General features: G+C 39.5%; 1 protein-coding gene across 1 annotated transcript in view; it reads right to left on the bottom strand.

The window, feature by feature from the left end:
• The window catches only part of ETFA (electron transfer flavoprotein subunit alpha), an 88,460-nt gene extending 64,191 nt beyond the window's left edge, over positions 1–24,269 (bottom strand). The window contains exons 1-7 of the mRNA XM_057723495.1: positions 24,138–24,269; positions 10,324–10,470; positions 8,027–8,108; positions 7,850–7,932; positions 2,063–2,162; positions 890–1,000; positions 140–241 (exon numbers count right to left, since the gene is read on the bottom strand). Of these exons, the coding sequence (XP_057579478.1) occupies positions 140–241; positions 890–1,000; positions 2,063–2,162; positions 7,850–7,932; positions 8,027–8,108; positions 10,324–10,470; positions 24,138–24,176 (664 nt within the window). The 5' untranslated portion in view covers positions 24,177–24,269. The remainder of the gene's footprint in view (positions 1–139; positions 242–889; positions 1,001–2,062; positions 2,163–7,849; positions 7,933–8,026; positions 8,109–10,323; positions 10,471–24,137) is intronic.
• Between the last annotated feature and the right edge of the window lie 3,487 nt (positions 24,270–27,756).

Below are 27,756 nucleotides of genomic sequence, written 5' to 3'. Positions count from 1 at the left end.
ACGTGGGACAAACACCTCGCAATTTACTTCTTACATTTGAAAAACCACCTGTGCTCCTCTAAAATAAGCACTAATAAAAGCAAAGTATTTTATGTTTACATCATTTTTTAAAATCAATAAATTACAGTATTCCACTTACCACCAGATACCACCACTTTGGCACCTGTTAACTCTGGTCGATCACTTTTTGTTAATTTCTGGTCAAGCCATTCTGATATCCCCACTGGGGAAGGACTTGATGCTGCGTATATTGATACATATAACGAAACAAAGAGTATGAGTTCAAGTTCTACAGTAAAAATAATTTTTTAAGAGAAATACACAAAGAATTCCAGGAAATTTAACTTTGTTAGTTACCGTGAATTTTTTGTGCTACTAATTTCATTCTCTCCGATTTTTGTAAAGACTTAAAGGGACTAGATTCTAGCCTTCACCTCATTAGCTGTATGACTTCTGAGAAGTCATTTAATTCTCTGAGTCTGCCTATAAAACTGCAATAACGCTCTCTCTATGGGGTTCAATAAGACACTGCATATGTTAAAGTATAACACCTTCCATAAATTTACTATTATTCTTCTTCCATTATATTGAATCTCTATTATAATAGGCAACAGTGAGAGGAGAGTAAAAAATCCTTACATCAATATAACAGATTAATCTTAATGCATCCCCCTCTCCTACCCCTTTGATGTACACCAAAGCAACTATTCCAGTTCCAAAAATGATACAAATATTTCTTATTTTTGTATAAACTTGGGATTATCATTGAGATTGAGCTCTCAAACACTCTGCATTAGAAATTTAACTAGAAGCCACCTCTTATTCTAATATAATCTATGAACTAAAAAGCAAGAAACGAAAATAAATACAGATACAAATGAACACTCACCCTTTTCTGAACTGGCACTACCTCCACTTGTTGCTGCAGCTTCAAAAGATGTTCCTCGGACAGAAAACACCTTCACTTTCTCATCACACTTCACTGTACATAAAGCATTCCCTGAAATACAAATTTATTTTTAAAAAACAACCATGAAAGGCAAAAAATCTCCTAAGTATTCCTCTGAGGTTCAGAATTTACTTCACAAAGAGAAGGAAGAAATAACTGTAGACCAGTTACTTGTTTTCTACCTTTACTAAGTATAGGAAAAAGGACTATAATACTGAAGAAACCTATCAGCCGCTCTCTGTATAACCTTGAATGACTTTAAAAATAGAACAAGTGCTGACCTGTATGGAAGAAACAAACTGGAAAAGGCAGTCATGCTAATTAAGTACACTCTTCCTAAAAGGAATATAAACAAAAGTTTCCTTCTCCCAAAACAACATATTCAGTAACTCAGCAACATAAGCTGCAACAACTTAATAAGAGCGAAGCTACCATGCCTGGAGGAAAATAAGTGAAAAGATTATCAGGCATAAAGGACAGGAAGTAAGATGTACCAAGATTGTTAAAGATTTGAGACACTTTTTATGGATTAGCAATCACATTAAGAGTGACCTCGACTATGACCAAATATTTCCCTTTAAATACTACCAAAGATAAAAGATCTGATTTGAGAACTGACCACTTAGACTGAAACACACAACTTCGGTCAGAAAGAACAAAGAGTTCACTGCCTTCTCTAGCCCCACTAGAGACCAGCATGCTTAGCAAAAGATTAATCAGCTAAAGACACACTGAAATGAATTTCTTAATGCAGATGGAAATGAGTAGAAGCAGCGAAGAAGATTGAAAATACTACTTCAAAAAAATAGAAAATTTTCTTTCCCAGGTGTCACTTACAAACTTCTTGGCCAACCCAATAACTCTAATTTTTATTGATCACTGGAAAAAAATCTCACTCTGTACACTGAATGACCAGGAAGGAAAGGAGCATGTTCCAGATCTATCAGAGAGAACGTCATGTCATGGTACAGCAGCAATTCCAAGACTAAGATTTTCCTCAGAAATCTTTAAGATGGTTCATATTTCAAAATCCTATCTTCAAAATTAATCTCTACTTTTAAAATTTTCAAAAACTTAACACACTGATTATTTTCCTTGGGTATTCATACTCACCTGCATAAATGGTTCTCACAAATGTGTCGGGTGATTTGATTGCAATGATGTCAGAAATAGGGGCAACATCAAGTTTGGCTGCTATTCTAGGCAAAAGGTTCTAAAAGCAAAATAAGTAGTGAGTTACACACATATGTGCTGATGGAAGGCTGTAAAATACCAGCAATACTGTAGAAATCTTAATTTGAATATATTTCATATGCATCTTTAGACATACCACAACTTCAAACACAACTTTTTGGATAGTCTTTGAGTGTAAGTAAGGGTTCACCATTACTCTAACTACATTAAGAGTTTTATAGCAATAAATGACCTTAACTCAGTATATTGAATTATGAGATACAATATTTGCTTTAATGATCATCATTTATGAAGCGTGACAGTTATAGATTACTGAATTAAGATAGAAAAACAGAGTAGTAAAATTCTCAAATACTGAAAAAGAACATACTTGTACATGTTTACTTAATGTATAAGAAAAAATTTCAAAGAGACATTTTCCTCTTTTTTAAAAAGTGATGTTGCATTTAAAAAGATCAAAACTAACTTAAGTGTCCGTCAATAGTGGATAGGTTTATAAATTATAGTTCATCTACATAATTTAAAAAATGAAAAAGTAAAGCACAGCTCTCTCTCTCCCCCCTATTTATGAGGGTGAGTCAAAAATTATCCGCACTGTCTGCAGAATTTGTTTTAATAATTCTTAGAAAAGACAGATACACCATTTTTTGACATAATCTCCTTGCTTTTCAATACACTTTATCCATCTGTCAACAAGCTTTTGTATTCCCTCATTAAAAAATGTTTTAGGCTGAACTGTGAGCCATGAATGCACGGCTGTCTTCACTTCTTCATCAGAAGTGAATCTCCATCCTCGTAGGTCTGCTTTCAGGGGACCAAACAGGTGAAAGTCCGATGGAGCAAGATCAGGACTATAGGGAGAATGCTTTAACATCTCAAAACAATGTTTCTGCAGAGTGTTGACAGTGTGGGCATAAGTGAGCAGATGTTCATTGTCATGCAAGATCACAACGCTTTTGGAGAGCAGTCCTCTGGCGTTTACTTTGAAGTTTAGGCTTCAGCTCTTCAATAAGCACCACACTGTAACAAGCACTGTTGATCGCTAAACCTTTTTCCTGCTAATGTTCCAATACTGGCCTTTGAGAATACCAGAAAACTGTAAGCATCAATTTTCCCGCTGATGGTTGACTTTTGAACTTTTTCTTGGTCAGCAATTGAGGATGTTTCCATTCCATACTCGGCCATTTACTCTCAGGCTCGTAGTGATGAATCCATGTTCGTCACCAGTAATGATTCTCTTTAAGAAACTGTCACCCTCCAAACGCTTCTGTTTATGCTCTTCTGTGAGTTGTTTCGGTACCCATCTTGCACAAACTTTTCAAAACTTAAAGTCTCTCGTGGGTTACTTTGTTTTGAGGTGTTAAAGTATCCTCCCTATAGTCCTTATCTTGCTCCATTAGACTTTCACCTGTTTGGTCCCCTGAAAGCAGACTCTTGTGTATGTATGTAGGTGTATGTATATATATATACACATCTCAACAAAAGTTAACATATATGCTTTTCCTTGTATATGCATATAACATGTCTGGAATAGATACATGTCATAACTTTGCTCCCACTAGCAGGGATCACTGGGCAAGCCACAATATCCCCAGGGCTTAGTTACTTCACCTCACAACGAGAAGAAGAGAATCTCTATGCTTCTAATCTAAATTTCTATGACTCTCAGGCTCTAACACAAAATCAGTTAGTGAAGAATAATTTTCCATACTTTCTAGACTCAGAGGTTCTCTTAGATGATGACACCATCTAAGAGTAATTTCAAAAGTGAAGTGTTGCTTTTATCACATAAATAGAAAAGGTGAATTCTACACTACTTTCTACACAGAGCTTACTCCATGGCCTCTCCTAAACTCAGTACACGATACTACCTCCAGCAGGCAAACTTTCATTATAATAGTACTCAAGCTTCTCTCCTCATTCCATCCCCAAACCCTCCGTGTTCCTCTAAGAATTCTCTCAGGATTATCCTCTAATCATGCCTTTATTCTGCATCCTCTCACATGCATGTACAATTATACTATTTAATTGACACTGACATGTATTTTGTTTTAAAACAATTTTTAATATACATACTATATGACCCTCAACTAAATTCATAAAGCACCCCGAGAGCAGAGGTTGTGTGTCTTCTACCTCTCGTGCCTCTACCAAGTACCTAATAAGTAGTTCTATGTAAATCAACGTTAACCCCCGTGTTGTAAGCCTGAATCAAATTTCCTCCTGTTGCATCTCCAACTATAAAGATTTTCTAATTTTCAGTCTATTGTTATTTATATTATATAGTAATCTTCTTTCAACCATGATAAAAGAGCTACTGAAAAGTATCATAGTTTATAAATCTACAATTAGAAAAAATTAAGATTTCATAGGAAATAAAGGGCTTGGGAAAATAATTAAAATGCCATTAAACATAGTTCTAACTTGGTAAGTAAGAGGTTTAGAAGACATCTGCTTTTAAAACAAACCAATTTTGTCAGCATTTAAAGCCTGCTTCAGTATTCCTGAGCCACCTTCTTTAACTGTTCAGGAAATACTGCTAGAATATTGTTACCTGGCTGAGCAGATTCTCTTACAAATTTTATGATATGCAGACTGTGCTTCTTTTTAAAGTTTTAGAACTTTCCAAACTTGAAATTTAATATCTTTTGTACTTCTATTATCCCTTGTTTTATTTTAGGACATCCTGAAAAAAAATTTACCACAGTACTTAAAGGCACATGTTTTTCCAGGTCTGATCTTCTGTCTGAATGTCCTGAGAGGATGGATGGTAAACATTCATCTCCACAATATCCAACAGACTCAACCACATGGTTTCAGGGAAGGAGAGGCAATAACTAACAGAGTGTTCTTTTGAAGCACAAAAAGATGACAGATTTTTAAATTCTAACATACCAGTATAAAGGTGTGCTGTCTTAAAAACACAGTTGCTGAAGAACTATTATAGAGCTAATTGTTTAGCTTCATCTGATGGACTCTTTCTCATTTCCAAAGCCAATCGGAGGCTGCAACACCAGCTACTATTATGTGACCTTTGTTCTCCAAACTCCCATATGTAACAACATAGCAATCAAGAAGAGCGTATCAAAATCTAGCTAATCAGATACAACAAATACCCTTTCTGGGTTTAACAATCTTTTAGGTAAACTGTCACTGTAGAAACTGAAGACTCATGAAACTGTTTAAATCATTCAACACAGAACCAAAATTCTCAGAGATGGAATGGTCCACAAAGATCTTTTAGTTCAGTGCTCATCTACAACATCCCAAAGTACAGTAGCTGGATGTCAAGCCTCTGACTTAATCATTTCCAAGGGAAGTGAAACCTGCTATAGAGACCTGCTATAGAGAAAACCCATTCCTTTTGTTTGTTTGTTTTTTCCATTTGGTTCTTTCTATTAGAAGTTGAGAATACAGCAAGTCAGGAAACCCCATGGTGAATGGAACCAACACACGAATGCCTTCCTGGAATCCCAACCCTCTGTGATCCCCAAAATTGTGCTTTGTGGCTTTAGCAATTTACAAACAGGAAGGGGAAAACACTGAAAAGGCCACTATTCAATGGTGAAAGGATGAAGCTGTAGAGGTCCTAACCAGCCTAGGGCCCAAAAAGAAAATTAAAATCTGCACAGAGCAAGCAAGCCTCTGCCTGCTGAGAGTAACATTTCTAGTTGTTAGATCATAGACATCACTTGGCCAAACTGCATCATTCTCCACATCAGAAAACAGACTTGAGGAAGGTAAATGACTAGCCCAGAGTCATATATCTCTGTAGAACCATCTTACTTATCAATTACCAAACCCCACACAAAAATGGGAAAACTTATGATAGTCTGCAATGTAACAACCTAATAAAAAGAACAATTGTTCATTAAACTCATGTATTTACATTGTAGGTTACAAATTCTGTTACTGCCTAGAAATTCTACTAATCTTAAAAGAAAAAATTTAACGAGCTCAAAATGATAATTCTGAGGTTAAAAAAACAAACTAGAGTAATTTACATGGGTGACTGTGCAAAATTCCTACACGTTCGCAGTGATTCATGTCTAGAAGCAATATTGCACTACAGGTAAAAATTCACAAACACTATTCATGTTGCAAGAAAAAAGATCAATGTTTCGGGAAGTCACTGCTATTGCCACCCAACATGGTTAGTTGATGAAAGAGCTCATATCTTATTTCCAAAACTCATATTTAAAAATCAATTACAACAGAATTGTGAATGTAAAAGGAAAAAACAGTCAAATCAAGACAATTCAAAGAAAAAATTTAAATGACCAGGAATTATATGAAAAGATATTTGATACACTATCAATCAGAGAAACGCAAAATTACTAAAGATATAATTTCTCACACATCAGACGGGGGGGGGGGGGAATGTTAAAAGGTACAATAGCAAGTGTTGGCAAGGTATGCAACCGGTGGAGTATAAACTGAGGCATCCTTTCAAGAGAGCAGTTTAGCAATGTACTGCATATCAAAATTTTAAAAGCACATAGTCTTGACCCAGCTATTTCACTTCTGGATCTCTGTGCTAAATAAATACCAGCACATGTTTACAAAGGTATATACAAGGACGTTTCTTAACAGCAAAGTTTATAAATACAAAAAATTAGAAACAACCTAACTGTCCATCCTTGGCTAACTATGGAATATTATGCAGCCATTTAAAAAAGAGATGGACACATTATGAGCAAATATTTTCAAGATACACTCAAGTGAAAACCACCAGTCACAAAACAATTCATGCTACATCAACCAATTCTAGAAGTAAAAAAAAAAAAAATTGTACATTTATAATTTGAAAATCCATAGGAAAAGGCTTAAAAGAATGTACAACTGCTAACACCAGTACTTTGGAAGAGGGAAGAGAGTTGGGAATAAGAAAGCGGAATTGTGATACCCTGCTCTGCATACTGCTTTACTGTATGCATCCCTTATAATAAGAATGTATTTATGTACAACTTACTTTACCATCTTTAAAGGTAAAAATAAAAACTACAAGCTTCAGCTTATTAAGAATGGGATAAAAGGAAAGGGAGCTAGGTTAATACCTAGGGTCACAGGGAGAGCAAGAAAGACCCATCGACAAATTCCTTCTCTTGGGCTCCCCCTACATTCCCCCTCCCCTTTTTTTCAAACTTCACACAGACCACTACCCATCTCATAGCACATTCTTTCTTCAGACATGTCACAATGCGCATGATCGGATTACACCTTTCTTTACCTTAAGGATGTCTTCAAACACCGCACAGCCCTTCCCAAATCCCCCAAGTAGATAAATTTGACCTTTCTAAATACCCATCATCCATCCAAATAAACCCATCTCTTATGATGGGTTACTAATACAAATGATATCCACACAATGAGACGGTTCAACATTGTTTTTAAAGAAAAATAATTTTTTTTTTTTAAACAGAGTTTTCTCCATGACAAAATCTGAAAATCTAGAGGCGGCATCCTAATAGATTATGACAAAATCTTGAAGGAACAGTTGTCTCTATGACAAAAGCTGAAAGCCTGGAGATAGCATTTTAACAGAAATTATAACAAAATCTTGAAAGAATAAATTTTAGCAAAACTATCACATTAATTCTAAAAGCCAAGATTAAATCTAAACAAAGTCTTTTGTACATTTTCAGCACAATGAAATCTAACCCTTCCAAGTAGTGACATCAGATTCCACATTCTCAATCTTCTCACCTTTCCAAAGGCAGATGCTCCAGCACAGATGTGTGTGTAATTGAACTGCTTCTGCGTTGCCAAAATCAATGGTGTCAGTTCCTCTGAGAATTAAACACATTTGATAAACACATTTCATAATATTTTATTTATTTCATAAATTTCATAAATTTATTTATTTCCACTGGAAAAGCTCACCTGGAAGGAGGCCTTTGTACGCATCATGCTGAGCCACAAGAACTTTTGTTACACCTGCTACTTTGCAGAGATCTTGTGCCAGCTATAAATAAAAGTTTTTAATTATCCATCTAACAGAAAGATACTAACAGAGCCACCACTACAAATATCAACAGATCATAAAATCTTAATGGCCAACTGTAAAAACTGTTCTTATGAGAAAAAGGGCTACTTAGGAATAAAAAAAAGTCATTTAACAAAGAAAATCTTAAGTCAATTGATCATACTGTCCACTAACCTTAAACAAAAATTCCTGCCTTGAAAAAGAAAAGTACTAATTGATAAACCAAAATCAACACAGCTGTCTACTCAAATTTAGTTGTACACTGTGCTCTTTCCCTTCGCTCAATGCAAATGTTAAGTTCATCGTTTTAGAAATGGTGAAAATGAGGCAATGGTCAGGTTCTTTCTCTCACAACAACAACACAGCCAACACATTTCAGACTTAGAGTTCCTAGAGCTAAAGAACAGGACTTAACCATACTGGTATACAGACCACTGCACTTTATCTGGCAATAACAATTTCTACTGATTTTACCATCAGTTAACCTGGGCAACACAGAAAATCTTATATAACAGTCCACTGTGAACCCCTGAGTTCCTGCTGACATATATTTATCTATGATGAAGCAAAATATTTTCTATTTTAATTCCACATTTCGCCTGTTTAGAATCAGGATGGGGTTCTGGGAAAGCTTTCTGACCACTCAGACTTCCTGTATACAGAAGGCAATTAGAATTCCTTCTTTTAAATCTCTTTAATTACAGCATGACTGGTTTCTGCTTTAGCAGAAACATGGCAATCATATTACGGTCTTCTGTCTTCTTGTTTACCTCCATGCTGATTCACTGATGAGCAGGCATAAAAGCCTGTGCCTCCTGCCTCCTCCCTCCATGGAGAGTAAGGCTGCAACAATAGCCACTGAAGAAAGAACGAAGTGCAAAAGCACCTCTTCTGAATCAAGTATTCACTGGTAGATGATCTTGTACTATAAAAACATTTTTTTTTAACTAGCAAAAACTTCAGGCACTACACAGAAGAGTCACTTGCTGTTTATGATAAATAGCTACAGAAAACAGTATAAAACCGAAATCTGCCTAGGCTATTAACAGTCTCTGTATACAGGTACTGATTATTTTTCTTTAAGATTAAAATGTGACAGAGTAAGACTGTAACTGAAGAAAAGATGATTTGTTCTGATTTTTCTCAAAATAGTATAAATAAAATAGCATCAGATATTTTTCTAGTCATATTAGAATAGTTATTTAAAATTACAGTAAAATAAATAATCAAATCCAGAACTTGTATATCTGAAAGTAGGGCAACCAAAAAGATATTTGTGCCATATCATCATGCGTTGTGGTTAATAACGATACAAGATTCAACAGCTGTTAGATGATTTAGGTTAAGAAATCCACATCACCCCAAACCTGCTTGAATACATTCTTTTAAGATAGCCTTTTCACTTAAGAAACTGGACAGAAGAAACACTAACATTCTAAACCTGCATTATATCATATGCCCTGCAACAATACCATTTAATAAAAAATAAATCCTCTAAAAAGAAACATGCTCTCTTCTGGATTTCTTCCTCTGAGGTCCAAGCCCCCAAGTACACAATCAGCAACTCCTGTGTAGTGTGAGAGGGAATTGGGTAAGCTTAAGTGAAGCTGGGTAAGCTTAAGTGAAGCACCATTTCAACTACACTACAGCCCAGAGGTACAGACTCTGCAAACCACATTAGAGCTCCTTTCCAGGGGGTTAGTTTACAGAGCTGCCATCTTACTTCAACAATCAAAACAAAGAACATATTTTAGTACCAGCTATAGTTTGGAAGGCATACTACTTACACTTGAATTCTTATACCAATTAAAAATTAACACCCATGATACTTTTTCCAGATTTACCACTTTCAGGAATTCAAAGCAATTAGCAAGTATATTCATCAATACAGAAAAGGGATCGGCTATTAACCTCTAAGGGGACTCAAATATTATCACTCTACTTGGTACCTGATGGCACATGATGGTGCCAGGGGAACTAAATCAAGTATTCTACCTCATTTCAAAAGATAAAACGCCTACTGAGCAAACCTTTTAGTTCCTTTTTCACTCGTAGTAACGGTTGAAACATTGACCGTTTAATGAGGTATTAAAACCCAGTCTGGGTTACAGTCCTCAGCAAAATTCTGTCGCCATCTTTCCCTGTCTCTTGATGGAGATTATATTTGCTATGGTTGACCTTAAAAATTTCTCACCTTGTCACACTTGGTTCCAGCTACTAAACAGGACACTTCACCTCCAAGGTGTTTGGCTGCTGTGATGGTATTTAATGTAATGGGTGCTAGGGTATCATTTGCATGCTCAGCTATTACCAGGGTACTCTGAAATCGTAGCAATGAGGCCTAAAAAGACGGAAAAAAAGGGAAAAGAATGTTGTAATGCAAAAGTTTTTTTTTTAACTCTACTTGGTAAGCATGTGTGCTTAAAGAAAACTATATGCAATACTCAGTTTTATAAATGTATTTATAAAATACTTGCTTAATAGCAAAACTTTGGGCTATTTGTGTCTACCACTCTATTACTGATACTTACCTAATAAAAACAGAAAATACAAATTAGTATTCTACTGTTAGAAAAATTTTTTTTATTATTTCCAAGCAACATTCCCACTAATCTATGTTCAACAAGAAACTGATAAATGTACCTAGATTTTAAATCCTTAGAACACACTAACTATCCAACTAGGAATCAAACTGCTACCAATTACATTTGCTTGCAGCAATATTGCTAAAGAGTACAGTATATTCAAAAATAATGACTATGAAATCATTTACTAAATTTGTCGCTTCATGCAAAATGAATTCCAAAATAACTGATAATGTAAATCTGTCTTTAAAATACAACACTACACAGCAATTTTGCTAAAGTTTCAATTGTTTAAATATGCTTCCAAATTCAAAAAAGCTTTTGGACAGTATCTTGGATCCAATCAGTCCATCCATAGCTACTGTGGACTATCAAGAGACCACCAATAGGTCATGGTCATAAAATAATTTCAAACACCAGAAACACAAAGAAGAACAAGAATGGTCCCTGCACTCAAAGTTTTCAAGGGAAATAAGACTTGTTCACATACAATTATAAGACAAAATAGTTTTCAATTAATGAAGAGAGAGCCAAAAGGTTAGCAGCTGCAGATCATGAAGTAGAGAATCAACAGGAAGAATGCAAGGAAGTTTAGGTATCCCTGCCATGTGAAAGGATAAGGAAGCACACCACAGGCATGAGGAAAGGAGAAAATTTTGGAACTATCCTTGTGGAAATGGCAATGAGAAATGAGAAAAAGAGGCACCATCAAATGTCATGGTTCTGTGGCTTTGAACTCAGCAATAACCTTCACATCCCCAGTTGGAAATTTACCCAGAGCCAGAAATTTACAAGGACGGTGTGAATGAAGGGAAGCCAGGCACAGGACTACAATGCTGGTTACACAAGTAACTTGACAAAATACACATTTTTTTCGTTTAGTATATTGTACGTATCAATTGCTATATTCTTCACCTTTTTATTAATATATGGGCATACCAGTTCAACTAGTTTCCATAATTACTTGGGTTATTAGTAATTTTTTATTATTATAAACAATGCAGAGACAACCATCCTCATAGCCAAATCTCCGCATCTCTAAGTCAGATTCTGTGCAGCCTTCAACAAGGCAGGGGCCTTTCTTCCCCTAAGCTTCTTACTTCTACCACTGCAACCCCTTCCTTCTCCTCAGCCCTCTAAACCCTCTCTATCCTTGATGAACCCAATTCCAGAGCTAGGGGCCAGGGACTCCAAGGCAAGCCTTCAGGGGTAAAAAGGCTTCCAGAGCCACAGAATGAGGATGGAAAGAGGAACAGCATTGAAAAATATGCCAGAGGAAGGAATCGCTGCATTGTATATCAGTGGATGACATTTCATATCTTTTCCCCCTTTTTGTTTACTCAAACGGAGTAAGAAAAGGGGAGAAAATGAGACTCTGTTTTTACCAAATCAAGTCACTGTGTAACTTTTCCCTTTTCACAATTAAAAAAAACAAGAGTTTCTCACAGTAGGTGAGATTCTTTATGGTTAAGGTCAGAAATCTTCATGCACATCTTAAGATTCTCTTCTTGTGACAAATTCCTAGAAGTAGATGTGTTAGATCAAAAGAGAGACACACTTTCAAGGCTTTTAATACTGATTGACGCAAACTGTTCTCCAGAAAATTTTAGCAATTCACAACAATTCACAATTCCTGGGATGGCATGAAAGTTCTTAGAAGGCTGTTCATTTTTCTATCTCCAGAATCTAGAACAATTCTATACATCTGTAGAATTATATGGTACTTCTTTTTTAATCAGAAGAGCACAATATCTTGTAAAGAACTTTGTAATTAGGAACCAATGGCATAATTTATGATTTAAATCACATTTCACAAGAACTGCCAGTAACAAAATATTTATTACCAATATATATCAGACACCATATTTTTGATTATGCTTCACACATCATTTACCATAAAAATTATGAGCTTTTCATCACCATTTAAAGAATAAATCCAAGATTTGGTGGCAGAAGGCCCATATTTGCTATAAATTATAGTTCTATCATAAGATAAATTAAGTAATTTCCTAAGGAATTGTCAAGCTTTTTAGAACTTCAAAGGGAACACTGCATATTCTTTTTAAAAGACTATTCAAAATTACATTTGTAAGAATAAACAACAACAGGACTTCCTAGGTGGTGCAGTGGGTAAGAATCCGCCTGCCAATGCAGGGGACACGGGTTCGAGCCCTGCCCCAGGAAGATACCACATGCCACGGAGCAACTAAGCCCATGTGCCACAACTATTGAGCCTGCGCTCTAGAGCCCATGAGCCACAACTACTGAGCCCATGTGCCACAACTACTGCAGCCCATGCGCCTAAAGCCCGTGCTCTGCAACAAGGCCACCGCAATGAGAAGCCCACGCACCACAAGGAAGAGTAGCCCCCGCTCACCGCAACTAGAGAAAGCCCGTGTGCAGCAACGAAGACCCAACACAGCCAAAAAATAAATAAATAAATAAGTTTATTTTTAAAAATATAAACAAATAAACAACAAAAGCATACATATAATAAACTACTCAGTCCATCTATCTGATCAATCTTTACTAACCACTACAGATATCACAAAGGCACTGCATATTACTTTATCAATTGACTTCTTTATAGCTTTTTTTTAATGCTAACCTTTCTTTTAATTCAATGTTCCATCTTCTATTTCTCAGATACCACCTAAAGAGAAGCTGCAGCATCTAAACATGGTTATGTAGCTTAATTCAGCAATAATAGCTGTGTGTAGCCTACAGCAGAAGTTCGTCTGTGGCCTTTAAAACTGTTATCCCTCAATCCAAACCCCAGTTTCTTCATCTTTACATTGAGGGAGACAAACTAGATCAGTGGTTTTCAAACTATACTCCATCCATGGAGGCACCTCAGGAACCAACACACAGAATAAAGTGAGAACCAGGAAGGTAGGGCTGCCAACGGTCCCTAGCTTTGCTTTAACCAAATAAACCAAACTAATATTATAGAGCACTGTACTAAGATAAAATCATATTTAAAACTCAACAAACCTCTATAATGTAGGTACTATTATTACCCTGATTTTACAGATGAGGGAATTGGAGCTTAGTTGCTACACAGCTAAGAAACAGAGCCAGGTTAAAGTCCAGGTAGTTGGACTCCAGATTTTGGGTTTTTAATTACCAGCTCTCATCAAAGCACCATCATTTTTAGCTGTTTTATATATGGGTCATTACCATAATATTTCACTTAACAAATATTCTGCTACTCTTTAAAAAGAAAATAGCACTGGTTAAAAAGAAACAAAAAGATGATGTCAAAGGCCTCTTTTCCAGCTGTAAGAATTCTATAACCTTAAAATCTTATTTTAAATAGAAGTGGTACAGAATATCACAAAAGATTCAAAAAAAATACAGGTCCCATTACTGAAAAAGCTTTCAAATGAAAGTCATTTTATTTATCTTATGACCCACTGCATCTATAGACTTTAGGGCCCTCTTTTTTTTTTTTTTTTTTTTTAGGGCCCTCTTTTTTATGGGAAAAAAAGGAGCCAAATCTTAAACATTTAAAGATAACTATTGAAATACCCAATAAGGTAGGTGCTCAAAAAAAGAATCTCTACCTCTTCAAAACAGTGCTGCTTAAAATTAATTAATGCAGACTGGTGCCACCATAAATTCTCAGTCATCAACCCTATCTGGACCCTCAAAACTGCCTGGCAATGTTACTATGGCATCCTTGTTGGCACTCTCGCTCACTCTCCACAGCAACTATACCTCCAATATCCCTTTCTGATGTTTTTCAAACTGCCAACACAGTCTGCTCCCTACTCTTAGAAGAAAGCCTCACTTCTTACTTCATAATGTAAACTGAAGCCATCAGAAGAGACCTGCTTCCCCTTCCTGATATCCAACACAGAAATTCCCGCCCCTGCCCTGTCACAATGGAAGATGCTGCAGGTCCTTCCCCCTGGATCTGATCCCTTTATCTGGACTCTGGATTCCATCCTCTCAGATGCAGTCAAAGACTTCTTTCTGTATTCGCCTCTCAGTAGCGTCTCCAACCTCTCCCACCTCTCCCTTTTCGTGGGCTCCTTCCCATCAACTTTTAAACATGTTTGAGGCTCTCCCAATTTTAATGAATCCCAAAATTAAAAATCCATTACCCCTTGGACTGGAGAACTCGAGGTATGGGAGGGGGCGGGGGGTGAAGGGGAAACTGAGACAAAGCAAGAGAGTAGCACAGACATATATATACTACCAACTGTAAAATAGTCAGTGGGAAGTTGTTGTATAACAAAGGGAGTCCAACTCGAGGATGGAAGATGCCTTAGAGGATCTGGGGCAGGGAGGGTAGGGGGGACTCGAGGTGGGGGAGTCAAGGAAGGGAGGGAATACGGGGATATGTGTATAAAAACAGATGATTGAACCTGGTGTACCCCCCAAAAATAAAAATAAAAATAAAAATAAATAAATAAATAAGAAAAGGAAAAAAAAAAAAAAATCCATTACCCCGGGCTTCCCTGGTAGCACAGCAGTTATGAATCCGCCTGCCAATGCATGGGACATGGGTTCGATTCCTGGTCCAGGAAGATCCTACATGCCGCAGAGCAACCAAGTCCGTGCACCACAACTACTGAGCCTGCGCTCTACAGCCCATGAGCCACAACTAATGATGAGCACATACTCTGCAACTACTGAAGCCCAAATGCCTAGAGCCCGTGCTCTGCAACAAGAGAAACCACCACAATGAGAAGCCCGTGCACTGCAATGAAGAGTAGCCCCTGCTCTCTGCAACTACAGAAAGCCCATGCGCAGCAAACAAGACCCAACACAGCCAACAAATATAATTAAATTAATTAATTATTTTTAAAAATCCATTAACCCACCTTTCACTCCAGCTAATTCCTCACCTCTCATTCACACTTCAATTACTATACTTGTATCCTAGCTTCTGCACTCACTAAAATTATCAACAAATATATTTCATGCTTACTTGTTCTCTCAGCAATGTCTGAAATTACTGACTAGTCCATGCTTACTTCCATTGCTTAATTTATAATTTACCATCTATATAAAAGTGACAGACATACAGGCAGAGGTATCAAATCTCCCTCCTAAGAGCTAGGCCTGTATAATTAGGTTACACCTGCATATCCAATCGCTTAACTTGTCTCATCACTCACCAACTCAGCAAATCAAACCTTAACTCATCTTTCCCCTGATTCCTCCAGTCCCCTCTCATATTGCTTCTTTGGAGTTCTTCAGGGGATGCAGCACTCTAACAAGCTGCCCAAACCATGATCTGCGAGTCATATCTGGGTTTTTCCCTCAACTCTCACAGCCAATCAACCACCAAAGTCATAACAATTCTTCCTTCTAAATACAGTATCTCCTAACTACATTCACTTCTCGCCATCGTCAATTCCACTACCTAGTGCAGGCCATTATCCCTCTCTTATTACTCCAACTGACTCCCAACCCAAACTTTACTCCCCTTCAATCCATTTCTCTCAGTCATCTTTCAACCATATAAGTCCAACATGCTACTCTCCTGCTTAAAACAAGTCAACCGCTTCCTGCCTCCTTAGGATATGCTGAACTAGACTACCAAGCATTTATTCTATGGCCTGATCTACCACCCTAGCCATATATCCTTTGCTCTATTTATATCTTATTTTCAGATAACTTGAGCTTGCCCTGCTCTCTCTGACCTCTAGTTTGTCCACACATTGTTCCCTCTGCCTAGAAGACCTCTTCCTCATTACTGGATTAGCCTCCAGTTAAACACCCTTAGATTTTCTGCTTAAATGCTAACCCCTCCAAGAAACGTTAGTACAGTGCTGTGGTAAAGAGCATAGGCTCTGAAGCCCCTCTGCCTGATTCTGGGTTTTTCTGTTTTTTAATTTTTTGGCCGCACCTTGAGGGATCTCGGTTCCCCAACCAGGGATTGAACCTGGGCTCTGGCACTGAAAGTGCACAGTCCTAACCACTGGACCGCCAGGGAATTCCTGCCTGGGTTTAAATCCCACCTCTACCAATACTTCTCTGTGCCTCAGTTCCCAGATCACAAAATGGGGATGACAACCACAGTACCAATCTCAGAGTTGCTGGGAGGATTACATTAGTCAATGTAAAGCTCTTGGGATCGTTCCTGACACATAATAAATGCCCAATAAACGTCAGCATAAAAGCTTCCTTTGATCTCCTCGGACTGCTTAACTTTGCTCGCACCAACACAGTACCCTGAATCCACTTCATTACAGCACTCAACTACACTCACCTGACTATTTTGTCTTCCCTACTTGATTTTTAGCACAGAGGCCATGTCTGATTTTCTTACCACTACAACTCCAGCCTCTACTTCAGTGTCGAGCACAGAGTAGATGTCTAATAAATGAGTTGAACATTGCTTCTAAAAACTTCTTCATCGAAAGGATAACAAGCCACAGATTGGGTGAAAATATTTGCAAAAGACATATTTGATAAAGGACTGTTATCTAAAATACACAACTCTTAAAACTCAACATTAAGAAACAAACATTTAAATATGGGCAAAAGTTCTGAAAAGACACCTCACCAAAGAAAATATACGGACAGTAAATAAGCACACATAAAGGTGCTCTACATCATATGTCATTACGGAACTGCAAATTAAAACAAGAATGAGATACCACTACATACCTATTAAAAGAGTGAAAATACAAAACAATGACAACACCAGATGTTGGTGAGGATATGAAGTAATAGGAACTCTGTTGTAAATTCAAAACGGTACAGCCACTTTAAAAGACAGTTTGGCGGTTTCTCACAAAAGTAAATATACTCTTGCCATACAATCCAGCAGTCACACTCCTTGGCATTTACCCAAATCAGCTGGAAACTTATGTCCACACAAAAACCTTCACATGGATATCTATGAAAGCTTTATTCATAATTGCCAAAACTTAGTAGCAATCAAAACATCCTTCAGTAGGTGAATGGATAAACTATGGTACACTCAGCAAATGGAGTATTATTCAGTGCTCTTAAATACATACATACATACATACATACATACATAAATAAATAGCTATCAGGCCATGAAAAGGCATGGAAGAGCCGTAAATGCATATCACTAAGTGAAAGAAGACAGTCTGAAAATGCTGCATACTATACAGTCTGACCTATATGACATGCTGAAAAGGCAAAGCTTTGGAGACAGGAAAAAGATCAGTAGTTGCCAGAGGTTGGCAGGGAGAGAAGGATGAACAGGCAGAGCCCAGAGGATTTTAGGGCAGTGAAACTATTCTGTATACTATAACGGTGGGTACTTATCACTGTGCATTTGTCATACTAATAGAATGTATGACACCAAGAGTGAACCCTAATGTAAACTATGGATTTGGGGTGATAATGATGTGTTGATGTGGGCTCATCAATTGTAACCAATGTACCGCTCCACTGCAGGATGCTGACAGTGAAGGAAGGAAGGAGGGATAACATGGGAATGCTTTGTACTTTCTGCTCAATTTTGCTATGAATCTGAAACTGCTCCAAAAAACAGTTATTTTTAAAAAATCTGTTGCTTAAAAAACATACTTTTATACTTCTACTTTACACACTGAGCTATAAAAAACAATTTTAAGACTTTAGGTTAGTTACTCCTCAAGGTTATTCATTTGAACCACAGGAAATGATGCAAATAGCTGTTTTCTTGATTCTCCTGAGAACGAACATAGCTAGGACCATTTCAAACTCATAGGTACAAAGTTATTTCATTACATACAGTGGATGCTTAAGGATTACATGTGTCTGTTACCACCTTACACTTACATCTTCCTTGTGTGTGAGGGGATGTGAAAGAAATTTACTTGGGAGAATTCTTGCGAACAACATCTACAAGGCATCAAGGAAATATGACTGGGCAGTGTAAGAGGCTGAACAGCAATACTGCAATGCAGTCACTACAAAGCTTTTAGCTGATCTCACAAGGAATCCTGGAACTAGGATGGCCCTTCAGAGTTGTCCAGAATTGAAGCAAGGGGGCCTGTAGACTTTGGGTAGTTCTTGGTTTTTTTGGAATAATCAAACTAACATGATTGATGTGTTCTTTTATTTCTAATTCAACCCCGGAAATAACACCATGCTTAAAAAAAAAAAAAAGGCAAGATATGTATCAAATAAGAACACATACAATATGTACAGAATTAAAACAATGGTAAACAGGTGATTTAAGACAGCGGTCCCCAACTTTTTTGACACCAGGGACCGGTTTCATGGAAGACAATTTTTCCACGGATGGCGGTTGCAGGGAGGTGGGGGGGGGGATCAGGTGGTAATGCAAGCGATGGGAAACTTGGGGATGGGGAGCACGATGAGTGGCAGATGAAGCTTTGCTAGCTCACCGGCTGCTCACCTCGTGCTGTGCGGCCAGGTTGCTAACAGCCCAGGGGTTGGAAAGCCCTGATTTAAGATAGCCAAAACTGAAAAATGAAGTCACCTTTTTATCTAAACAAAATTCTTCACCATTGCTATTACTTCATCACCCAATAACAACAGTTATAAAGCACCTTCGTTTACAAAGTAATTTCACAGGTTCCTCCAGCCCCCTAACTAGATAATCCTCTCCCCCATTACATATTCCCCAAACACCCTATACACCTGTCACAATGATCACACTTAATGTGTTCAGTGTCTGTCTGCCTCAGTCTGTTTGCACCACATGGGCAGGGACTAGGTCTGTCTCATAGTGGCCTGACACATAGTGGGCATTCAGCGAATGTTTAGCCACTAAATGCAAAGTTTCCCCCAAAATGATCAAAAACTAAAAAGCAACCATTTTTTTCTCATTGATAATTATCTAAGCACTTAATATGTGTATCTACCAAGAACAGTACACAAACTTGCTAAACCACTAAAGATATACCCCATTATACTTTTAGAGAACTTATCTAGACTACTGACCAGACTTAGTTCCAAATAGTAAAATGTGAAGTTTTTGTTTGCATACCAGCCACATACCGTTATTAAGTTGACTGGCCTTTATGAGACAGTATTCTTCTTGAGAATAGGGTTTAAAGGGGTCATCATCCTCTCACCATCCTTTCAAAGCCAGATTTCTTGAAAATAACATCCTCACATACAAACTCTGCTGCCTCACCTCGCTCCTTCTCCGTTACCCACAGCAAACGGCTTTCCCTTCCACTACAACACTGCATCCAGTCTCTTCAAAGTCACCAACAACCAGGGATAGCTAAGTCCAATGAACACATTTTGGTCCTTCTCTTATTCAACCTTAACAGTTTTGACACTACTTTTGCTTTTCAGTCTTTTTAGGAGCAACCAAGGAGATTCACTGCTCAGGAGCTCCTAACTGTATGTTCATGTAGTAAACTACCACAGGTGCTGGAAGAAAAAAAAATTGGACTCCAATTCCCTACTTTATCCTTACAAACCCACTCAAAACCTAAAGTAGTAAGAATAAGTTTAATCTACCTCCCCCACCACCTTTGAAAAGTAAGTGGGGTAATGGTAAGGGTCTTTTTGCTTAACTCCAAAATTAAAAAGCAGGAATAAACTACAAAATCTTTCCAACATCTACTGAAAATGATAAATAGCACAATTAGAGTTACCCATCCCTATTTTAACATATATTCTGTAATTTAAAAAATGTATATTACATTTCTATACTTAAACTAAATAACTTACTTTAACCTCTTTAGTAATAAAATATGGTAGCTTTTAATCATGATTAGAAATGTCATATGACATTGATTATATTATTAAAAACACAGTCAATTTACTTCACTTTAAAAATAGACAAGTCCCTTAAGTAGACACATTGGCAGGCAGCATAATTTTACAGAATTCACCTTATGCAATAAATCTTTTAGTACGACATCAAAGTTGGCTTTCTTCTTTCAAAAGAAATTAAAATTTGCATGTGAATTACAGAGTTCAATCTCATTCATCAATGATAGACTGAAAATTGTCATGGTCCTTCATACCAGTTTCCTAGCTTCTTAATCATGATAGATATGCCTTCCTGTCTGGCAATGAATACAGTAACAGGAAGATTTAACCTTGAAAAGTGTTGCTTCACTCTTCATGTAAAATATCTCCTTGGTATCTTATTAGTCAACAAATCAATTTCAAATGCAAATGAATAAAATAATGTAATAATTCAGGTTAATATCCCTACAAGAATGTTAACTACCTATTTTCCTCTTACTGTGTTCCCCAGCTCTTTATGCAACATACTTTCATTAACAGATAACATGGAGGAGCCCCCCCACAAAAGATGAAGGACTTTGCTCAAGGCTACAAATAAGTCAAAATGGAAATGGAACTTAGCAAATGTGAGTCACTTAACATACATTCTAACAGTTTAAGGTATCTTTTTTCTTTTCACTAGCTGCAATAAAAAACAAATATAAAATTTACCATCTTAGCTATTTTTAAAGGCACAGTTTAATAGCTAAATTCACATTGTTAAGTCATTTTTAATCTTTTAACAGATTAATCTATTATTAAAAATATGGTTTTGTAGAAACATATCTTCCTAAATTTACTCATGGTTAGCTACAGAACAATTTTTTTAAATTTCAAGAGTAGGGATTCAGGTAAGCCATTTTGCCTTTACTGTATCATAAATATAAATAAACAGGAGCCAGACTGAAGGGACTTGCATTTTAGAAATCTGGGACAACCTGAGCACCAAAACATTTAAGAGTAGTAACAGATTATAACCTACTGGATGAAGTAAGGATACATGAGTCCATAAATAAATACATAAATAAACAAGAAGGAAATGCTTTTCCTCATAACACAAAGCTAATAAACGTAGAAGGAATGATGGAATCAGAAAAATCACAATTTTACATCACAGTAATCATTTCTCAGGCAAGAATCAACAGATAATACTAGCCGGTGAAAGTCTGATAAGAAACAGAAGAGTTACATAGTCTCAATATATCTCCCCACAAATTAGTTAAAAAATCACAAAGAGATGAGCAGTAAATAGACAGTGGATAAACCTGGTGAACAACACGTTAGCCAAATAATTAACGTCACCAATAATGGGATAAACCAACACTATGAGCCTCCTAATAGGATGCACTGAGAACACAATAGCACTTCTGTGATGATCCTGCCAAAAATACACAACCTGAAACTAACCAGAGGAAACACCAGACAAACCTAAATTGGGGGACAGTCAACAAAGTAGAAGGCCTGTACTCTTCAAAAATGTCAATGACATCAAATCCAAAGAAAGGCTGAGGAGTTTTCTAACAAAGATTGAAGAGACATGAGAACTAAATGCAAGGCATGATCCTGGACTATCCTAGACCAGAATAAGAAATACTGCCTCAGATGCAAACTATTACATACAGAATGGATAAACAACAAGGTCCTACTGCAGAGCACAGGGAACTATATTCAATATCCTGAGATAAATCATAATGGAAAAAGATACATATATGTATAAATGAATCACTTTGCTGTAGAGCAGAAATTAACACATTATAAATCAACTATACTTCAATAAAAAACAATAAAAAGAGAAATACTGTTACAAATGATTAACAATTGGTAATACTTGAGTAATATCTGTATATCAGATAACAGTATTGTATCATTGTTAAACTTGCTGATTTTGCCAATTATACTGTGGTTATGAAAGGTGAACCTCCTTGTTCAAAAAATATACTCAATTATCTAGGAGTAAAGGGCATGTCTGCAATATATTCTCAAATGGTTCAGAAAAATAATAATATGTACATATGAAGAGAGAGAAAGCAAATGTGCCAAACTTAACAGTTGGTGAAACTCAGCAAAAGGTTGTGAGAATTCTTTGTACTATTCTTGCAATTTTTCTGTAGGCTTGAAATTTCTAAATTTTTAAAGTTAAATATGCTTGTGTATTTATGTATCCATTTTAGAAGTGTTTCTGCCATTTTCCTATACCCTTGAAGTTCAAATCTCTCAAACGTTGTGAATGACTTTAGAGTAGCTACTCTACTTTAGCACGACTTCAAATTCTGAACACAAGTCAAGGTCAGCGTCTTTGGCAAACCACAATAAAGATTTGGAAATACTGTCTATGTATATTGGCAAACTGTGTTTATAACAATTACTTAATCTAATCATTCCGTTTTTTTCTGTTAGTTCTACAAAATAACTGAGTCCTAAATCCCCCCTCCATAACTTTTTCACTTATGCCAGACTTCTAACCTGTCCACATAACTACCTCCCAATTACTGTATAAGTAAGAGCCTGGCTCTGATACTTGGAACTTCCTCAAATCCATGACTTTAACTTTATGCCTGGATCCTCCTCGGAAAATTTCTGGAGTAAAGACTGAACACTGACCTAAAGAACGTGAGTTTGAACTCCGTGGAGGGGAGGCTGGGATTTTTTTTTTTTTTTTTTTTTTAATGGAACAAGAAACACACAAGAAAAGGGCCTACGGACATCTAGAAAGATTGCAACTATGTTTCAGGGAGAAAATCCCAGCTGCGGATAAGAAAACATACAAGCGCAAGAAAAACTCCAGAAAAAGTACAAAACGTCAGGAAAGTTTCTGACCCAAGTTTAGCAATCTTGCCACTTAACCTAATTGTAAATTAGAAAATCTACAGAATTACGATATTGTTACTTGACTTGTAATTGGTCAACCTCCAAATAATATTGTCCCATAGCATTAGGACAAAAAACATTTTCTCTCAGTCTTTTTCCCACAATAGAAAAATGTGGCAAACTCATGATTTGTAAGTCATGAAAGCATCGAAAACTTGCCGCTACCGATAGTTCCCTAGCTATTTAACCAACAATCTGCTGGTTTAAAAGCAGGTCAGCTTGCAGTAAAAAGACGCCTGCCTTTCAAAATTGGCTAGAGCTGTCAATACAATCACCTAAACTCAGCACTGCCCCATCACCCAGAGAGCGGAGCAAAGTTCCAAAACCACATCGCCCCTCGCTCGCCCCCAGCTCTCGACAGTGGATGGATTCGAGCAGCCACCATGTGCCCAGGGAAAATGTCTAAATTCTTGCAGAAACGTCACCTTTCACGCTGAATTCAGATTTTAAAGGTTTTCCAAGAGCACATCCCAGCGGCGACCCTCTCCTCCCTCGGGGAACGATTCCCCGGGGACGCAGCTGCTCGCTCCCCGCCAAAGGCGGAGAACCGGGCAGCCGGGCAGCGCAGAGAGGACAGCTGGAGGCTGGGAAAGGGGCTGGGAGCAGGACGGGGAGGAGGGGCAGCGGGAGCGCAGGCTCGGGACCCCGACCTCTGACCTCGACCCCCAGCAGGCGGCCCGGGAGGAGGCACGCGCAGGCCCCACAACTTTGAGCCTGAGCCCCAGGCCGGGCTGGGCCTGCCTGCGCGAGGGCCCGTCAGGCGACGGGGAGGGTGACGGTGACCCTCGCCCAGACCTTCACAGGGACAGCAGACTGAGGCTGGACGTCACCAGGCTAGACCCTCCCCGCTGGGACTCACCGCCCGCCGCAGCCGCCCAGGAGCCGCCGCTCGGAACATGGTCACTGCGGGGTTCGGCCTCACAGGAGCTGAGAGCGGACCCAACTCCCCGGCCTCGGCGAGTCGCTGTAAGCTCGCGAGACGCGGGAACGAGAGCGGACTCCACGGGCAAGGAGCGCGAGCTCGCGGTTTCTGCCTGCCCATTGGGCGGCCGCGCAGCCAATGGGGAGGGCGGAAAGTTAGGGGCTGGACTTGGGAGTGGGGCAAAGGTGAGGCTGTTCTCTGAGAGGCCCCGGGTGAAGCTAGGCTGAAGAAAGGACGGGGCGCAGCGGGCACGCTGCCGCTGGCAGCAGCCCAGACTTCCTGCCAGCCCCAGTGTGCAACGCTTGCTAGACTGAACTTTCCCGCTGAGCTGATGACGTCACTGTCCTGGCTTCCCAGCCCTCTGGAAGAAGTCCACCTCTCTCGCTCCAGTTATTCTTCTGCCTGTTCATTTGCTCACGGGTATCAGTGTTAACACCTGCAGTGTGCTGAACACCTCCGCCCAGCTGCTCAAGCCAGAAACCTGGGGGGTCATACTTGATTTGTTTCTTCCTTTACTCCCTATCCTACGAGTCACTAAATTCTAGCGATTCCACTCGCAAAACAGCTCCCACGCCCATCCAGGACTCTCTGCTACCCTGCTGTATGTTTGCATTGCTGCAGTCACTTCATTACTGTTCTCCCAGTTCCCAGTCTTCAGTCCGTCTCCCACTGCAACCAAAGGGCTCTTTCAAGAGAGCAAACCGGTGATGTTACTCCCGTGTTGAAGACACTTCAGTGGCTACCCATTGATTTTAGGATAAAATACAAACCCCTTAACAAGTGATGTATAAGCCCTGTGTGAGCTGATCCTTTCCTTCCTCTTTTACACCCTTTCCAGCTCCCAGGGCCATACAGAACCTCCTTCACAACCTCCATTGTCCTAATGCCTCTGCCCGGGTCCCCACCTTCCTCCCCTTCCGCTCCCCTTTGCTTCTTCAGCTGTTTAATACCTATTCATTCTTGACATTTCAGCTTGGACTTTCCTCCCTCCAGTAGCTGAATTAGATGTCTCTTCCACATGCCCCTATTTCTGCCTGTACTTCCCCTGTACCCAGCGCAGTCATCACAATGGTTGTAATCGCCTGGTTACTTGTCTGTCTCACCCATGTGACTGTAAGACCTACAAAGGCAGAGTCTGTCCTACTTTTTTTATTAATGTCTTCACATCTTGCACAGTGCCTGGCTCATAGGAGGCATTCAATCAGTATTTGTTGGATGAATCAGCACATCAATGAGTGACTTGCTCAGGAGTCTGGATTTTAAGGAGGGGAGTGATACACTCAGAAATTGTCTCACTTCCCAACTTTGTAACAATCTGCCTTTCGATCCTGTGGAGTCTGCCAACAAATCCCATTGGCTCTACCTTCAAAAGAGGTCCAGAATCCAGCAACTTCCACCGACACGTTTTCATTCCTCCACCAACTCCACCTTCCCTCAAGCCCCTATTGTCTCTTCCCTGGATCATGGCAGGAACCTCCTGACTGGTCTTTCTCTTTATACCTGTGCCTCCTAAAGTCTCCTCTGCAAACAGCAGACTGATAGTGTCCTCTGCTCAAAGCCCTCTTCTGCCACTGCCCCCTCGGTCGCTATGCCCCACAGACCTTGCTGCTCCTTGAACACACCAAGAGCTCCCATCTCTGGCCTTTGCACTCCGTTGTTCCCTCTGCCTGAAATGCTCTCTCCTGGGGACCCATGCGGCTCTCTTCCTCACTTCATTCAGGTCTCTGTTCAAGAGCCACATTTTCATAAAGGTCGACCTTGGCCACCTGACATAAAACGGCCCCCTCCCTCCGCACTCTCTGTCGTCTTGTTTGACTTTCCTTCTTGGCATTTACCACCGCCTAACAGGACACACGTTTCTCTTCAGTTGTGTTTCTTGCTAATCTCCCTGCACGGGAATGTAAGTTCCCTGGAGCAAGAACTTTGAGCCATTCGCAGGGCCCGGTGCTTGGCTTTTGCTCTTGCCTCTGTCTGGAATTCCCTTCCCCACTCCGCAGACCTCTGTTCCACCTTTAACACTCAGCTCACTTGACACTTCTTCTGTAAGGCCTTCCCCGACCCTCCAGGATGAATGAACCCTTTCCTGTTCTTCACTCTCCTGGTTCTGTGACTATAACTCGAACGTAAGTTACATCCACTTAGAAAATGTGTGCGCCCACGTGGTGGGCTGGGGCTTTGGACCCCCTCAGTGCGCCTGCACGTGCGAGGGGCCGTTTAGTATTCCACTTAGCATTGCATCTGCCTCCCAGCACATTTCCCAATTGGACTCACAGTGCTATGGAAGCGGAAAGAAGAGGGAAGGGTGCTTTAAGTAAAAACTGAGAGGGGTATTTTACTAAAAATGATGTAAAAAATTGGTACACAAACCAACTGCCTTCCCTACCTCCCCACCCATGACAAAGCAAAACACAAGAGGAGAGACGCTTCCCCACCCCCACCCCACCTCCACATCCACCAGGCAGCTTTGGCACCACAGCCTCCAGTGAATCAGCAGCAGCTGAGCCCAACAGAGGCGCGATGCCCACGGGGCAGGGTGATTCCTGGCAGAGCAGAGCCAGAGCCAAGGAAGAGGCAGAAAATCACTCAGGTCTGTGATAACTGACCAGACCTGCTTGGGACTTTGTAGGGGAGTGGTGGGGAGTCCTATATTCACATGCAGGTCCGCAACCACTGAAGCGTGTGTACTAAAACATCTAACTTAGAGGATTTGCCTTATAGATACTTGGGTCTCTGTCTTTCCCCCTCAGTTGTGAGCAGCTCTGGTGGCAAGACCCCATGATTTTTATTATCTGGTTCATGTTTAGTGAGTGTTTGTAGAAAAGTTCATCCCAAGAAAAAAGGGAGTAAGAGAGGGTGGGGAGAGGGAGGAAGCAGTGGCCACAGTCAACCCCTGAAGACTTAACTCCGGTCTCTTTGGAAAAACACCTCACCTCACCTCTTTCTTCGCCACAGGCCAGCTTCAGGAGCAGCTTCTCCAGGATTCCCAGTGAAAACTTAAAAGACAAGAGTTAGTGGGGGGAACTACAGCCCCAGCTGCTGCAACCCCCTGGGGGGCACACTTGCGCCTCACTGTCTCCTTCCTTGTCAGCTATGCTAAGCTCCCCTTCCCCTCAGCTGGCACCTCCTGGGCTCAGCGGTTTACCTGCTGATCTGAGCCCCTGACCACCAGGCCCTTCTTCGGCCAGGGTTGTTGTATGTGTCCATTTACCATCACAGTCGGGCAGGAGAGTGCTGAGACGCACCCGAGTGGATCACTCTCGGCCAAGATAATGTCTCCTCTTCTTGTCTGCTGGTCCCTACAGACAAAGTGCCCAAAATGCCCAGGTGGCATCTGTAGCTAAGTACTTCAATGGGACTATTACTCTGTCCTCTGGTGGAAGATTCCCAGTTTGGAGTCAAAGACCTCTAACCCTGCAGAGCCCAGAGCTGTGAGGTCTGGAAGCCCAATCTCCTCGAGAGCTCCCTGAGAGTGATGGTAACGTTGGCCCCTCCTGCTTCCACCCCTGGCTCCTGAATCCATGTGTTCTTCCTACTGGGGACACAGCATCATACAAAG

Source organism: Hippopotamus amphibius, chromosome 2 (assembly GCF_030028045.1).
Source record: "Hippopotamus amphibius kiboko isolate mHipAmp2 chromosome 2, mHipAmp2.hap2, whole genome shotgun sequence".
In the NCBI taxonomy this organism is placed as follows: Eukaryota; Metazoa; Chordata; class Mammalia; order Artiodactyla; family Hippopotamidae; genus Hippopotamus; species Hippopotamus amphibius.
This window is presented reverse-complemented; position numbering and strand designations above follow the sequence as displayed.